Genomic DNA, 15,735 nt, shown 5'->3' with positions numbered 1-15,735 from the left:
TTATTAGAACACACATTCTGAATAAGAATTCTGCTATTCTGCTCTGAAGCTTGAAAAGAATCTAAAATGAGATGGAATGAAAGGTAAACAGCATAATAGTGTTTTGTTACAATTCCAAAGCAGATGTTCACCTCCTAACACAATAAAAAAGAAAACCTGGCCATTTGCATTTGTTCTATAGAATAGTTTCATAGTGTAGGTGCTCCCAATTTTTAATCCAACTAATTCCGGTAAATGCCTGATTATAATATAAATACCATGTGGGTTGAAGCCCAATTACAGTTGATTGCACTAAATTACTATAATAAAATATTTCAGTAACTGATAATGTGTATTGTTTAACAGGCAAGAAACTTTTTTTGTGATTTATTGAAATTGCTAGATCATTTTCTTACGGTTATTGTAAATTGAGTGGTTATTAAAATCTGTTGTTAACTATAGAACAAGTCATCTATAGTGATACAGGGGGATTATAGTTTTCTACATATTTTATCATATAAAATACTTTACTTTTCACAGTCAGGTCATGTCTTATGTTCTTCACTAATATGTGACTTGAACAGCATGATACAAAAATGGCAAGTGGCTATGTCGGCATTAGAAACAATGGTAGACCCACTTACATGTGCTTTACAGCATTACTAATGGTAGTAAAATGCATGTAATAAATGTCTGTGAGTATGAGTCTATACCTGGGCTAGATTTACTATCTAGTGAATTTTCACATACAATTGGGGTTTGATAGTCAATCCTCTTGACTTTTTCAAACTCTTGAACCGCCATCACGGGTATTGCAGAGACTGGAATTTGCTCATTGCTCATCAGTCTTTTCCTCTCTGATCCCAAGCTAGCACTATGACTAGTGCACTATGACTATTTGGTTATACAACCAAAAACTGGGCTGCTGCAGTTGCAGCCCTATGTTGATTGACGTATTTTTCCTCCACGCCCGCACCACCCAAAAGATTCTCATCACCAGGGGCGGATTGGGAACTTAATGTGGCCCAGGAAAAAATTCTTGAAGTGGCCTCATGTGGGCGGGACCAAAACAATGGTAGGTGTGGTCAACACAAAAGTATGCTGGATTTAGAACTACTGGAATTTGGTTGTAGTAACACTTAGGAAAACCTAAATGTGATGACTTAAGACACAGTGGGTCATCTCTAAAGCAATGCAGGGCAAAAGCTGCCAGTCCTGTGTTATAAAATTACATTACACTTTAGCATTATCTGCGACTGATTTATGCCTCTGTGCTCAAACTTGTTTAGTTGTCTACTAACACATCCTTCCAATAGTCCGCTCATAGAACATGGGGTAAATGTATGAACCTCCGGATTCTTCACTTCCGGCGAGTTCAGCGTCTTCAGCGCTTAAATTTAAAGCGGCGCTGCCTTGTAAAGGTAGACTTCCCTTTACAAGGCAGTGCCGCTTTAAATTTAAGCGCTGAAGACGCTGAACTCGCCGGAAGTAAAGAATCCGGAGGTTCATACATTTACCCCCATATCTTTCTTTGTTTAATAAATTTAACTATTACGAAACATGTTGGCACAATTGTATCTGATCAGTCTGCCAGAGCAGCATATGAGCACCTCATACACTGTTGCATCTTCCGCTGACGTCATGAGATACAAATTACCAGTCAAATCTCTCTCTCTCTCTCTATATATATATATATATATATATATATATATATATATATATATATATAATATATAAATGTGTACTTGTGTTTCAAAAAAATGCATTAAAAATAATCCTTATAATTAATGGCTATCCACTGCGATCACCACAAAAGTGAAATGCTGCAAGCATCTGCAAGTAAACACTTCTTTTGTAACAATTGTGTATTAGCCCTAAATGTGCCCAGTGATTTGGGGATTGGTTTGACTTAATAACAGTGCAGGGAGGGTTGGCAGACAATGGCATAAGTGAAGAGGAGAGCTATTCCAAGGATTTGCTGGTGATATAGTAAGTGCAAAGGAGGCAGGATTAATGATATTGTCAGTGTAATTAGGGCTGGCCATATGTTCAACATAGTGATCTGAGAATGGGACCAGTGCTCGGTAGAAGGCAGGCAATGGAATAAATGCAACAATCACTAATGTATCACCAGACCTGGAATAAGGCTTTGAGGGGCCCAGGACACTTAAGACAGAGTGAAGGGTTATCATTTTAGATACATTTTAGACAAATACACGGGCAAAACTGTGTGCACTACTGTTAGATGTACGCAGCTCTGCCATCACGAGCAGTACACGGCTAAGCGGGACTTACCTCCCAACTGTCCTTGCAGTCAGACCAAATCCTGACTAAGCAAGAGAATCACCCAAATTCCGGACTGCCCCACCAGATTCAGGACAGTTGGCAGACTGTCCTGCTCTCTCCTACCTGTTCTTGTCACTTTCACTCCCTGTGGCTGCTGGTGTCTTTAGTTCATTTGCCGCTTGTCTGGATCCTGGAATGCTGGAGGCCCTATATGGAAAAAATAATGGGTACATGAAATTTAGAAAATTTAGAAATTTAGAAAATGCCAACCAGCCCCAGCATTAAGTCAATAGCACCCACAGTTAATAATTAGGCCTCCTTTCTGTGGCAACATTAAAATAATAGTACTCAGATTTGATAAATAGATCTATTTCCCTCCAACCTGCCCTGACATTAAATTGATAGCATACACATTTAATAAATAGACCCATTCCTCCAACTAACCCAGCAAAAATGAATATCATTTACATTTAACATTACCATTTCCCACAATCATCCCCGCCATTAAATAATTCTTATTATTAATAAAGAGCCCTCCTCCCCAAACTCAGCCCCACATTCAAGAGCCCCATACCACCCTATCATTAAATCAAAGGTCCCATAACCCTATCCTAATTTAATAGGCCCCACTATTAAATAGCCCAACAATATATTAAATTGCCCCATCACCCCAAAAATAAAATAGGACCCATTAGCTCCCACCTAATCTTCACCATTAAATTAATAGCCTACCTCCCACAATTGACCTATTAAGAGAGCACTCCTCCCTTCCCTTATATCTCATATTGTATTAAGAACCCCCCATTCCCTCACACAGCATAGCAGGCCCTCCACTTTAAATCACATACTCAGTATAGTAGGTTCCCTCCCTTCTCTCACACACACACAGTATAGCAGTGCCCCCCCTTCTCTCACACACACACACACACACACACAGTATAGCAGCCCCCTCTTCTGTAACACACAGTATAGCAGCCCCCCCTTTTGTCACACACACACAGTATAGCAGGGCCCCCCCTTCCGACACACACACACACAGTATAGCAACTCCCCCTTCTCTCACGCACAGTATAGCACTTCTCTCACACAGTATAGCAGCCCCCCTTCTCTCACACACACACAGAGCATAGCAGGCCCCCCACTTTCAATCAATCGCACACACAGAATAGCAGCCCCCCCCTTTCAATCAATCACATAAACAGCATAGCTTGCCCCCCCGTCTCTTTCATGCACACAGTATAGCAGGCCCCCTCTTCTCTCACACACGTACAGTATAGCAACCCCCCCTTCTCTCTCTCTCACACACACACACACAGTATAGCAGTGCCCCCCCTTCTCTCACACACACACACACACAGTATAGCAGCCCCCCCCTTCTGTCACACACAGTATAGCAGCCCCCCCTTCTGTCACACACACACAGTATAGCAGCCCCCTTCTCTCACACACACACACAGAGCATAGCAGGCCCCCCACTTTCAATCAATTGCACACACAGAATAGAAGCCCCCCTTTTCAATCAATCACATAAACAGCATAGCTTGCCCCCCCATCCCTCTTCTCTCACACACGTACAGTATAGCAACCCCCCCTTCTCTCTCTCTCCCAGTATAACAGGGCCCCCCACTTTCAATCACACACATACAGTATAGCTTGCCTCTCCTTCTCTCACACACATACAGTATGGCAGCCCCCCCTTTCTCTCTCTCTCACAGTATAACAGGGCACTCCCTTTTCACAGACACACACACACACTAGCAGCCCCCCCTCTTCTCCCACACTTACCTGTTTACAGGAGCTGCTGGAGATTCCTCTGTCTGCTCACATGGGACAGCACCTGTCACATGGTGCACGTCCCATGTGACATCTAGCACTACGGGGATTGAGGGAGGGAGGGACGGATCTATAGATCCGCGGCCACAGTAGAGAAGACGAGCCATCTTTGAATCCTTGACCACAGCTCCTACACTACACCATGTTGCTGTAGTGCGTTAGTATTTTTGCCATGGTCACATGCACTTCCACAACCAATCACCAGTGTTTGGCCATTTTTGGCCGCTGGGCTAAGTTTTTATCCTGCACTTTCACCAAGCACAAGTCCGCTGGCAACAGTTCAGTGCCATTTTTTAAACATAAAAGGGTTATAAATACTGTTTGTGCTTCACTGTACAGTCACCTTGATAAAGGAGGAATTTATGTTTTGTGAGTGCTTCCACGCAACTTATTTTACTGACCATGAAAAATGTACAAACTATCCTCCCTAGGAAAACCGTAGAAATCAGTCCATTCTACCCACTTTCAGACAGTGCCATCATGCTTTTGAGATGAGTCAGAGTTAAGGAGGTTAGCAATCATGTAGCTGAAACAGAACTGTTGTTGCTGTAATCAGGTATTAAAGACCCTTTAATATTCTATAAAAATAATTTTATATAGGGAATATGGTTAAATAGTGAAAACAAATGCATACAGACTTTATGAATATAAAAGAGAGGATTCTTGGTTTATTTTTATTTTTTTGTTTTTGTTTGTTTTTTTGCTGAGAAATGTTTTCTTGATGTTTTACATATGTATTTACACTAAAATACATCAAAACAGAGTGAAAAGAAAAATTCCTCTTTGTGAGGTCTATTTATCATTAGAATCCTAATTACAGCAATAAATCTAATATCTTTACCAAGTTAGTTATTGCTGGCTGTAACTCCTTTGTTATATTGGATGAAGGAGAAAGGAGGCCTCTTAATAGGGATCTTCCCCTTTGATAAATCTGTCCCGTTGGGAGTCTGTTTATTAAAGGGATAAATTCCCAATGACCGGCAAAAACTAGTGTTTTAACCAGCGATAGGCCTTATACATCGAGGGGTCAAGGTGATATCTCCTGCCAGCGGCAAGATTCACCGGGTCTCGATAACAGGCACATGTACATCGTGCACTGCCGCAGCAAAAAGGTGTGGGGCACTACCCCCCCCCAAAATAAATAATTTCTAGGTTCGCCCCTGCTCAGCTGCCTTGTGAGATTTTAATGATACATTACAGCAACAGGTGATGTTCTATCAGCACGAACTGCAGTAATAAAAAATCTGCCTTATTGCTGGAAATTATTAAATAAACCCCTTTGTCTATTCAAAATAGTAATGATGTATCTAATGCCTGTCTGTTTATGTAAAGAACTCTCACACATACATATTATACAACTATAATATGTCGGGCAGTGGTGCAACTTCTTTTAATCTGGGACCCCGTGGATTAGTGTTTCAATGTTTTTGGACACTGAAAGATACAATTCCAAACAGTTGTGTCCACGCCGGAGTGGCAGCAACAGAAGGAAGCAGAGCGTAGCATAATGTGGGTGTGGCTTTGATTAGAGTAGATTGGGAGAATGAGGGACATGGGTAAATTGTACCCAGATTTTTGTCACCCTCCTATGTTTGGACAGTACATTTAACCCACATTGTATATTTTTATAAATATCACTTCATATTATATGTTTCTTGTTCCAGACATAACACCATTTTCTGTTTTTGTCAATATAGTTAAATATGAAAGAATAAAATTCCTTGTTATTGCTCTGAAGAACTCTGTGGAAGTGTACGCATGGGCGCCAAAGCCATACCATAAATTTATGGCTTTTAAGGTGAGTCATCCATCATTTCTGTATAAAATGTGCCAGTTGTGCACTGAACAGTAATAGTCCAACTACCGTTAAATTGTGCTTTGAAAAATATACTTTTCTCCTCTTCTTCATCTCGTTAAGAAGGTTTCCTCATTGCTTTTTATTGCAGCTTACTGTACCTTTCTGCTTTACATTCTATATCTTATGTTAGTCCTGTAATGTAGCAGCAGCACAAATCAACTTCTGCTGAGATGAGTCAAACAGCAAAATGAAGCATACGCCATTATTTCAATTTTGATTGTTCTTTGCTTTTCACATTTACTGGTCATGTTCAGCACATTTCAATGAACACTATAAGGGAATTACTCTGATCGATAATGTTTTAAGCATCTGTGCGCCACCTCCTTCATTTAGAATGATGTAAGATAGAGAGGCTTCACCCCTTTACACATTTTTTTTCAAACAAGCTAGATTTTAGCAACTAAATGGGACAAATTCATTGTGGCAGATAACACTTTAGTTACTTCAAGTAAATTATTTTGTTGTTGCACATTATTTAGGTGATACACAGGCTTTGATTCAGAAGCCTCAAAAATCGTCATTTGCACTACGGGCCAGAGCTCAATTCTCAGTAAGGCAAAGGAAAAGCCAGGAAAGGGGCTCAAGTAGCAGAATCCTAACAAGCTGGTGTACAGAACACAGCCAAGATTCAGGCCCTGCAGGCAGTGTCAGTATCCTCTTTTTCAGGATAGGCAGTGTCAGTATCCTCTTTTTCAGGATAGGCAGTGTCAGTATCCTCTGTATCAGGATAGACAGTGTCAGTATCCTCTGTATCAGAAAAGGCAGTGTCAGTATCCTCTGTATTAGAAAAGGCAGTGTCAGTATCCTCTGTATCGCAGTGGGCAGTGTCAGTATCCTCTGTATCAGGATAGGCAGTGTCAGTATCCTCTGTATCAGAAAAGGCAGTGTCAGTATCCTCTGTATCAGGATAGGCAGTGTCAGTATGCTCTGTATCGGGATAGGCAGTGTCAGTATCCTCTTTTTCAGGATAGGCAGTGTCAGTATCCTCTGTATCAGGATAGACAGTGTCAGTATAATCTGTATCAGAAAAGGCAGTGTCAGTATCCTCTGTATCAGAAAAGGCAGTGTCCGTATCTTCTGTATCGCAATGGGCAGTGTCAGTATCCTCTGTATCGGGATAGGCAGTGTCAGTATCCTCTGTATCAGAAAAGGCAGTGTCAGTATCCTCTGTATCAGGATAGGCAGTGTCAGTATGCTCTGTATCAGGATAGGCAGTGTCAGTATCCTCTGTAACGGGATAGGCAGTGTCAGTATCCTCTGTATCAAGATAGGCAGTGTCAGTATCCTCTGTATCAGGATAGGCAGTGTCAGTATCCTCTGTATCAGGATAGGCAGTGTCAGTATCCTCTGTATCAGGATAGGCAGTGTCAGTATCCTCTGTATCAGGATAGGCAGTGTCAGTATCCTCTTTTTCAGGATAGGCAGTGTCAGTATCCTCTGTATCAGGATAGGCAGTGTCAGTATCCTCTGTATCAGGATAGGCAGTGTCAGTATCCCCTGTATCAGAAAAGGCAGTGTCAGTATCCTCTGTATCAGAAAAGGCAGTGTCAGTATCCTCTGTATCGCAATGGGCAGTGTCAGTATCCTCTGTATCGGGATAGGCAGTGTCAGTATCCTCTGTATCGGGATAGGCAGTGTCAGTATCCTCTGTATCAGGATAGGCAGTGTCAGTATGCTCTGTATCAGGATAGGCAGTGTCAGCATCCTCTGTATCGGGATAGGCAGTGTCAGTATCCTCTGTATCGGGATAGGCAGTGTCAGTATCCTCTGTATCGGGATAGGCAGTGTCAGTATCCTCTGTATCGGGATAGGCAGTGTCAGTATCCTCTGTAGCGGGATAGGCAGTGTCAGTATCCTCTGTATCGAGATAGGCAGTGTCAGTATCCTCTGTATCAGGATAGGCAGTGTCAGTATCCTCTGTATCGGGATAGGCAGTATCAGTATGCTCTGTATCAGGATAGGCAGTGTCAGTATCTTCTGTATCGGGATAGGCAGTGTCAGTATCCTCTGTATCGGTATAGGCAGTGTCAGTATCCTCTGTATCGGGATAGGCAGTGTCAGTATCTTCTGTATCGGGATAGGCAGTGTCAGTATCCTCTGTATCGGTATAGGCAGTGTCAGTATCCTCTGTATCGGGATAGGCAGTGTCAGTATCCTCTGTATCAGGATAGGCAGTGTCAGTATCCTCTGTATCAGGATAGGCAGTGTCAGTATCCTCTGTATCGGGATAGGCAGTGTCAGTATTCTCTGTATCGGGATAGGCAGTGTCAGTATCTTCTGTATCGGGATAGGCAGTGTCACTATCCTCTGTATCGGTATAGGCAGTGTCAGTATCCTCTGTATCGGGATAGGCAGTGTCAGTATCCTCTGTATCAGGATAGGCAGTGTCAGTATCTTCTCTATAGGGATAGGCAGTGTGAGCATCTTCTGTATCAGGATAGTAGTATATTTCATGTAGCACCAGCTGTTCATTGTTCTGCCATTTTGAAAACAATGTCTATACATGGTTCCAAGTGGCTACGTGCATCACTCTGTTAGAGACACACATAATGCTGGTATTTCTGCCTAGAACCACCAGACTACATCAAATAGAGGTTCGTGGAGGGCAAAACAACCATCTCACATCCAGAATTCCGGTTGCTATGGCAGGGAGAGTTGTCTTTATTAATAGGGACATCTGAGCATTCTCGGGGCTCAAAACATTCAGCAAGTTGTGTAGCAATGAGTGTTTGTGTGACACTGTGCAACTGAGTGAGGGCTGTCAGAAGTGGACAGGCAAGGGGAATGTGCAATCAAGAGTTTGTGCAATTGGGGGTTATGTACAATGTTTTTGTGCAATATGAATGTGTAGAGGCTGAGGGGAGAGAGCAAGAAGGGGGATCTTAACTAAGAGGTGCAAAGTGCAATGGGGAGATCTGTGTTATGAGGGGTTCTGTGAAAACATACTTGACTACTCTACTCAATGTCCGGGAGACTCACAAATTTCTGGGAGTCCTCCCAGACTCCCGTTAGAGCAGGCCACCCACCCGGATCCCACTTCACTTCATTCTGAAATGGACATGCCTTGATGACAAACTGCATTGTTGTGCAATGCAGAGCAGGGTTGTGATGAAACACCCCAGTCACTTGTATTTTGAACTTCCCCTCCAGGAGATCACAGAGAGGAGGTCCAAACAGTAGGCAAGCATGGTGAAATGTAACTGGCAATGTGAACTATGCAATGTGGTATTTTATTAAATAATTTTCAAGGGGAAGTGCTGATATATGCACATGCAAGAGTATGGTGAGGGTACAGCTTTGAACATGTAGGGCCTTAAATATTGTTAAAATGCCAAGGGCTCCATGTGTTTATAATCAGGCTCTGCTGCTGGAATGCATTTTTTACATTTTCACAAATGACTTGCAATGTCAGTAATTATAAAGCAAAGTGTGACTGATTTTTTTTTTTCTTTTAAAGATTCACTTTGTATTTTTATCTTATGTGAATGCTGTCCATTAACATCAAGTAACTTTTAAATAAAATCAGGTTTACTTAGTGGTCTCCTGTGTATTTTTAACAAAAACCGGGGGGAGAATTGTTTTACAGAACAATCATCTAGGCCTAACACCTAATACAGTTGAGCTGTACGGTCCAAAGCTATAACCTTCAAATCAAAGGTTACTTACAAGAAACTGTGCCCTTTATCTCAGTATCAGCACTGGGACCAGCAGCTAACATCACACAAGCTGCAAGGTCCTAGATCAAACTGATTAGAAGTCTTTAGAGTTCTAAGACAGAATCCTCTGTGTAGCCTTCAAACAGGGGATAGATGTAACTGGGGATTTCTGAAGCAACATATACTGGGCACAATGTAATAGGATACATCATATTTTGCATAATTAATTTATAATACATGATTTTCTTTTACTATTTATAAAAAACTATAGAGAAACTTCAAGTACTACAGTTGTTCAGCAAACTGCCTCAGGGTTGATCTATAAGTATAGCACTTGTGGTATTGGTAAGATTATAGCTTTTTGTTAAGATTATAGCTTTTTGTCAAGATTATAGCTTCCTGTGATGATTGCCGCTTAGTTACTGGAAGAAATGTGAAAACAGAGTACTTTTTTTTACTTTGTCCACCAGACAAATAAATTGGTGTTTGCTCCCATTCTGCTTTTTCATATTCATCTGAGCAGATACCTTGTGTAGCAACTTGCAGGATTGGAGTCCAAATGCCATCAGGGGCAAAAGCAAGATTTACAGAGGGAGGGGGTTTCCAAATGTTTGATATCCGAGCAAAGCAAATGGTATGGGGGATGGGAATACTTGACAATGGGAAACACCCTTAACTGCGCTCTGGTGTACCATTGTCACTTATGTTGGTAAGGTCCCACCTGATTGGATGGGTGCCTTAGCCATTTAGTCAGATGCTGAGTTCACTATATTTCCTTTACTTTGATACAGTTTTAATGTTTACTTGTAGCATCTGACCTGTAAGCTTCTCCAGGACTGGAGAAAGTCACCAGTGCCAAGACTAAGGAAATCTTTACCTAACTCCAGCAACATGTTATTATTTGTTACATAGTACATATGAATTAATTATTCAAATCATCAATGGCTCTGGTTACAGTACAAACAAATGTTCCTCATATTATAAACGAATAAACCTCTAACTACAGACACTACCTTGAATAGTTTAGCGGCTGTAAAATTGTTAATGCCAATATGGTAATAACTCCAATGTATAGACCAGGATTCCTAAACTTCAGAATTTCCCCTGTGTATAATATATTATTACCTCCTCCAGCTATGCTGTCACCAACTTCTCACAGTCGGCTCCAGGGCTATGTTTGCCCCCTGCTTTTCCATGCTGCTCAGCCCACCCCCCTTTCAATACTGTGTGCTTACCCACCTTAATGCGCTGCCTGGCGGCCAGGAGGGGATAAGCTGCATGCACCACTTAAGCTGCACCTGCACGGAGTCCTGTCTGCACTGAGCCGATTCGTCTCAGGGGAAGAAGGCAGAAGAAGAGTGGTAGAGACCATCATCTGAGCATAAGGCGAGGGGATGGAGGTTCTGGGCAACAGGAAACCCACTCCTTAAATGCACGCCTGGCACTTGCCAACAAAACTGAAAATTATCACCATATTCTTCTGACTCCAAACATATCTGTACCGCCACATCAATTCATTACAACTTTGTCACTTAAAATAACAACTATCACAGATTTACATTTTATTTGTTTTTGTTTTTTACTTTTCATTGTTATTTGGTCACTAACTAATGCCCGTCTACCAGGGGCAGGCTGGGCTGGGTGACAGGGGGGGCATCTGCCCCCCTGGCCAGTCCCGTAATGGCCTACCTTGGGTGGGGTCACTGGGCCACCTGCGCTTCTTTCCTTTAAAATAGGCTGCGGAGCCGAGTCTTGCCCCCCCGGGCTGAAGTTTTCCAGCCCTTCCCTGCCGTCTAGTGTGAAATGGGTGTGGATGGTGTACAAGGCATCCCAATGAAAGTAGTGCTCAGGTTCTGATTACTACTACGCATCATTCGGTGTAAGATCTGACCACTGATACAGGAACACGTCCAGAAATGAACACATTCCACATTCATTTGGATATCGTGTTTTGCAAATCAAAATCTTGTTTTTGCATCTGTATGCAGGAGCAAGCATATTACTGTGGCTAGTTCACTTTTTTCCATAGAACTCCCCTTTCTTCCCATGTCTGGCCAGCTCATGTCATCATAAGAAGCAACACCTTGCTTCCCTCGCAATCTACCCAATCTTGCAGAGCTAAGGCATTTGCGTGTCTGCAGAAACAAGACTATAATTAAAACTACACAACAAATAAGTGCATAAAATTACAAAAGAAGAAGAAGCAGCATTTGCTCTGGCGCTCTGTATTTTCTGCTGTTCATAAATTAACCTCTATAAATTTAATAAATCCATCTACAATCAATAATCTGGCTACAGACTGGCGATGACAAAACACATTAATTCCAATCTGTTTATAGAATTCCAGTGTCAGTGTTCAGTATATCATTAGGTAATAATAACATATAATGTTGGTTAAAATATGCTCTAAATATCATTACTGAGAAAGCTAGCCTAGTTTCATTGTATATATTGCTTTGTTGTGATGGCTTTTCTCTTCCATATAGTGGTAAAATGATTACTAGTAAGAATAACAGATTGACAGCTTATCATTAAAGTGAGTTGTTAAAAAAAATAGCACAATTTCCTTATTTTACTGTTCCTTCTACTCTCTGTACACGGTTTGCAGTCTTTAAGTGTTTAGATGGAGCATTGTTCGAGTGAGTGTCTAGACCTGCTTGAAAACGATCTCAAATTATTTCTGTGTGCGTGGAGGCACGTATTAACTACACATGCAGTCCTTTGCCATTTCCTCTTACCAAGTGCATTCAGCAAGTTCTTAATACAGCATTAGCTGTGCTGAATGTGAAAAAAGTTATATTGCTCAAAAGAATACCCTGCTAGAACAGCTGGGATCTATTCTCTAAACAATATTGGATATACAAATTTTGTTTCAAATAGAGTTATGTGTGATGCCTCAATCTTTTTACATTAGTTTGACCTAATGTCACTCATTCAATGTTTTCTTTGACGTCCCAGCGGCTCTTCCACGTTGAACGCCAACAAGCTGGCTGCTGCTCCTCAGTCAGTGACGCACTGGGAGTGTGGCACTGGGCTATGATGAGGGAGGTCAGTGCCGGACTCCCAGTCTTACAGGAATATAAGATGCCACTTCTCTCCTTCCATCCTGCTGCTTGGAGGTAACAGGCAGAGTGCCCGAGGATGGGGGAAGAGCGCCCGAGGGTTAGTGAGCCAGGGGCGTTTATGTTGCCCACAGACCTTCCGCAGGCATGTAGAGAACTTAGACTGTAAGATCCACTGGGACAGGGACTGATGTGAATGATTAAATAGTCTCTGTAAGGTGCTGCATAATATGTAGGCACCATATAAATGAAAAATAATAAATGTGCTATATTGCCACTCTTGCCTCCTGGTGCAGTATTTTCAGTAGATTCTAGTGGCTGGAAAGGCTGCAGGCGACAGGTCCACTTTTAATCAGCTTTTGGTGTTACATTGGACAATATTGTCCCAGCCCATATCAGCCGTTCTATGCACTCATCAAATAATAATCATTATTGACACGTGAAACCTGCAACATTGTAAAATTTCATTTTCATTTTGTTTTTGTTATAGTCATTTTCATCTCTACATCAGAAACCATTATTTGTTGATCTAACAGTAGAAAATGGGCAAAGGCTGAAGGTTATATTCGGATCTGTGGTGGGATTTCATGCCATTGATGTGGACTCAGGGACCGTCTATGATCTTTATCTGCCCACTCACGTAAGTAACCTGATAAAGAAAATGTATCCTACTTATAGTTGGAGTGTCTGTAATTATTTTCGCTACCAGCTTGCCCATATAGCCATACATGCCAGAATATGGCCAATATGCCTCTCGGAACAAGTACGGCAATATAGCCAATGTGCCAATATAAGTTTATATGTTTCATATTATAGTTCTAACCACCCTCCTGGCACATGCTACTTACATCCATTAAGCTACATCCATGGCAGGTCAGGCTATCGGGTCCCAATGTAGTAATAGCGACCAATCATGCTATATCAGTGTTCTCTTCTCTCCCCTTTTCCCACCTCAGTTTATGTAAAAGCATGAGAGCATGCAGATATATGGATTTGGGACATCATCATCTCACAAGACTCCGCTCAACTAAAAGGCCAATCAATCTCTAATTGAGCTAAAACTTTTGTCCGTAGCCCACCAAATCATAAGCACTGGTCAAAGTGAGTCCATTAGACAAGGTCCTAGAGCATGTGACTGGCAGGTCTACAGTATCATCATCATCAACATTTATTTATATAGCGACAGCAAATTCCGTAGCGCTTTACAATTGGGAACAAATACAGTAATAAAACAATACTCTGTAATATAGACAGACAGAGAGGTAATAAGGCCCTGCTTGCAAGCTTACAATCTATCATCATCATCATTTATTTATATAGCGCCAACATATTCCGTATCGCTTTACAATTGGATAGAACCTCTAAAAATTTTTAAAAATTTCATTAAAATATGCATAAAATTATTAGGGCCGACCCTGTGTGTCAGAACCTTCATTTTTATGCCTTCCCAGCTATTTCCTCCATTACACTTCATCCTCCTTCCTAAAAGGACACTTTGTATGTCAATCACTCAAACACCTGCCCGCCCCCTAATGGCTGAAAGTCATGTGAGAAGAGATGGGCTGGGCCATATACTAAGGCGGATTTCGATTGGCTGCTGTGTTGTCAGTTAGTGGCTCACCAGAAAGACGGATCTGCAACAACCTGCTGAAATAAGTGCTGTGTCTGTACGATCGCTGCACTTATAGAGGTAACACTGCTATATAACACCCTCCCGTCCCATTCAAAAAATTTGTATTATATATTTCGATATTTGAGTTTTTTAATAAATTATATTGGCCCGCCTAAAGTTTTTCTTTTTTATTTGGCCCGCTCCTGAAAAAGTTTGCCCATCACTGATCAGGGGCGGATCCAGACTATTACTATACCCCGGGCGATTTTAGGGGGGGGGGGGGCGATTTAGGTCCCGCCCCCTTTCTAATTTCTAAGGCTGCCGGCGGCTGCACAGTATGTGCAGGTCCACTCGGCAGTGACAGTGTGCTGCCCCGCTGCTCTGATTGTGTTTAAAACACAATCAGAGCAGCCGGGCAGCACACTGTCACTGCTGAACGGACCTGCACAGTGTGCAGCCGCCGGCAGTAAGCCCCTGCTCGGGGGGGCGATCGCCCCGATCGCCCCCCCCCTGGATCCACCACTGTCACTGATCTAAAGTCTTCAGACTTCAGACTGTATGGTCAAGGTAACCCTGCCTCTAATCAACTCTGATTTACAGGACCTCTGTGTAGATTGGCAGGCTGAGTAGCCTATATAGTGAGCTGTAACAGGGAATATATTGCTAAATTATAGGATTTCTGAAGCCGGGTAAGTAGTTGTAAACTGGCAGAGCACCTATAAAACTGGCCTATGAGGGTGACAACTGGACAGGCGGCAACGCTAGACCTGTCAGAGCATAGGACAAATATATGAAGTTAAGAGGATTTTCTGTGTGTGCTGTTTTCAGACGCTTCCAGTCAGTAGATCTTGGCATATTCTTTACTGGCTTTTGTGTACATTAATAATCTCTATCTGCCATCCAAAGAACTGTCACCAGTGTTTCTGATAAAATAGCTCTGTACCAATATTGTGACATATCCCCAGTGACATTAATGTAGTGCAAGTCTATACTTCTCTGAATGTTTTACTACGTTTTAAAGCTGAAGAATTGTTGATGTGACCTATTTCCATTCTTTGTTTCACTGACACCTGAACATCCTAGTGGCTGATGATCAGATGGAATGCCAAAACTGTCTGTTCCATATAGCTCTCATAATTAATCCATAAGCAATATGTTCTGGGTTATAAGAGTGCTGGGAACACGTGCGTTAATGGATCCCCAGATATATGGTCATTGAACTGGCTTTTATCAGACATTCTCACCTCTTTGTCTGTTTTACCCAGTTTGTTTATTAGTTTATTACGTTTGTCCCCAATTGTAAAGCGCTACGGAATATGTTGGCGCTATATAAATAAATGATGATGATGATGATGATTTAATGGATTATGATATCGTTTTACTGGCAGCAATTAAATTGAGCTGTAACTCTGTACATCTGCCATAGATGTAAGTAAACAACATGAAGAA

General features: G+C 41.8%; 1 protein-coding gene across 2 annotated transcripts in view; it reads left to right on the top strand.

Moving 5' to 3' along the window:
* Positions 1 to 15,735, top strand: part of NRK (Nik related kinase) — a 184,988-nt gene that overhangs the window by 136,944 nt on the left and 32,309 nt on the right. For both annotated transcript variants that reach the window (XM_075184270.1, XM_075184269.1), the window contains 2 exons: positions 5,796 to 5,896; positions 13,165 to 13,314. In XM_075184270.1, the coding sequence (XP_075040371.1) occupies positions 5,796 to 5,896; positions 13,165 to 13,314 (251 nt within the window). The remainder of the gene's footprint in view (positions 1 to 5,795; positions 5,897 to 13,164; positions 13,315 to 15,735) is intronic.

The sequence above is a fragment of the Mixophyes fleayi genome, chromosome 9 (genome assembly GCF_038048845.1).
Source record: "Mixophyes fleayi isolate aMixFle1 chromosome 9, aMixFle1.hap1, whole genome shotgun sequence".
Lineage (NCBI taxonomy): Eukaryota > Metazoa > Chordata > Amphibia > Anura > Limnodynastidae > Mixophyes > Mixophyes fleayi.
Note: the sequence above shows the minus strand (reverse complement) of the source record. Positions and strands in the feature narration are given on the sequence as shown.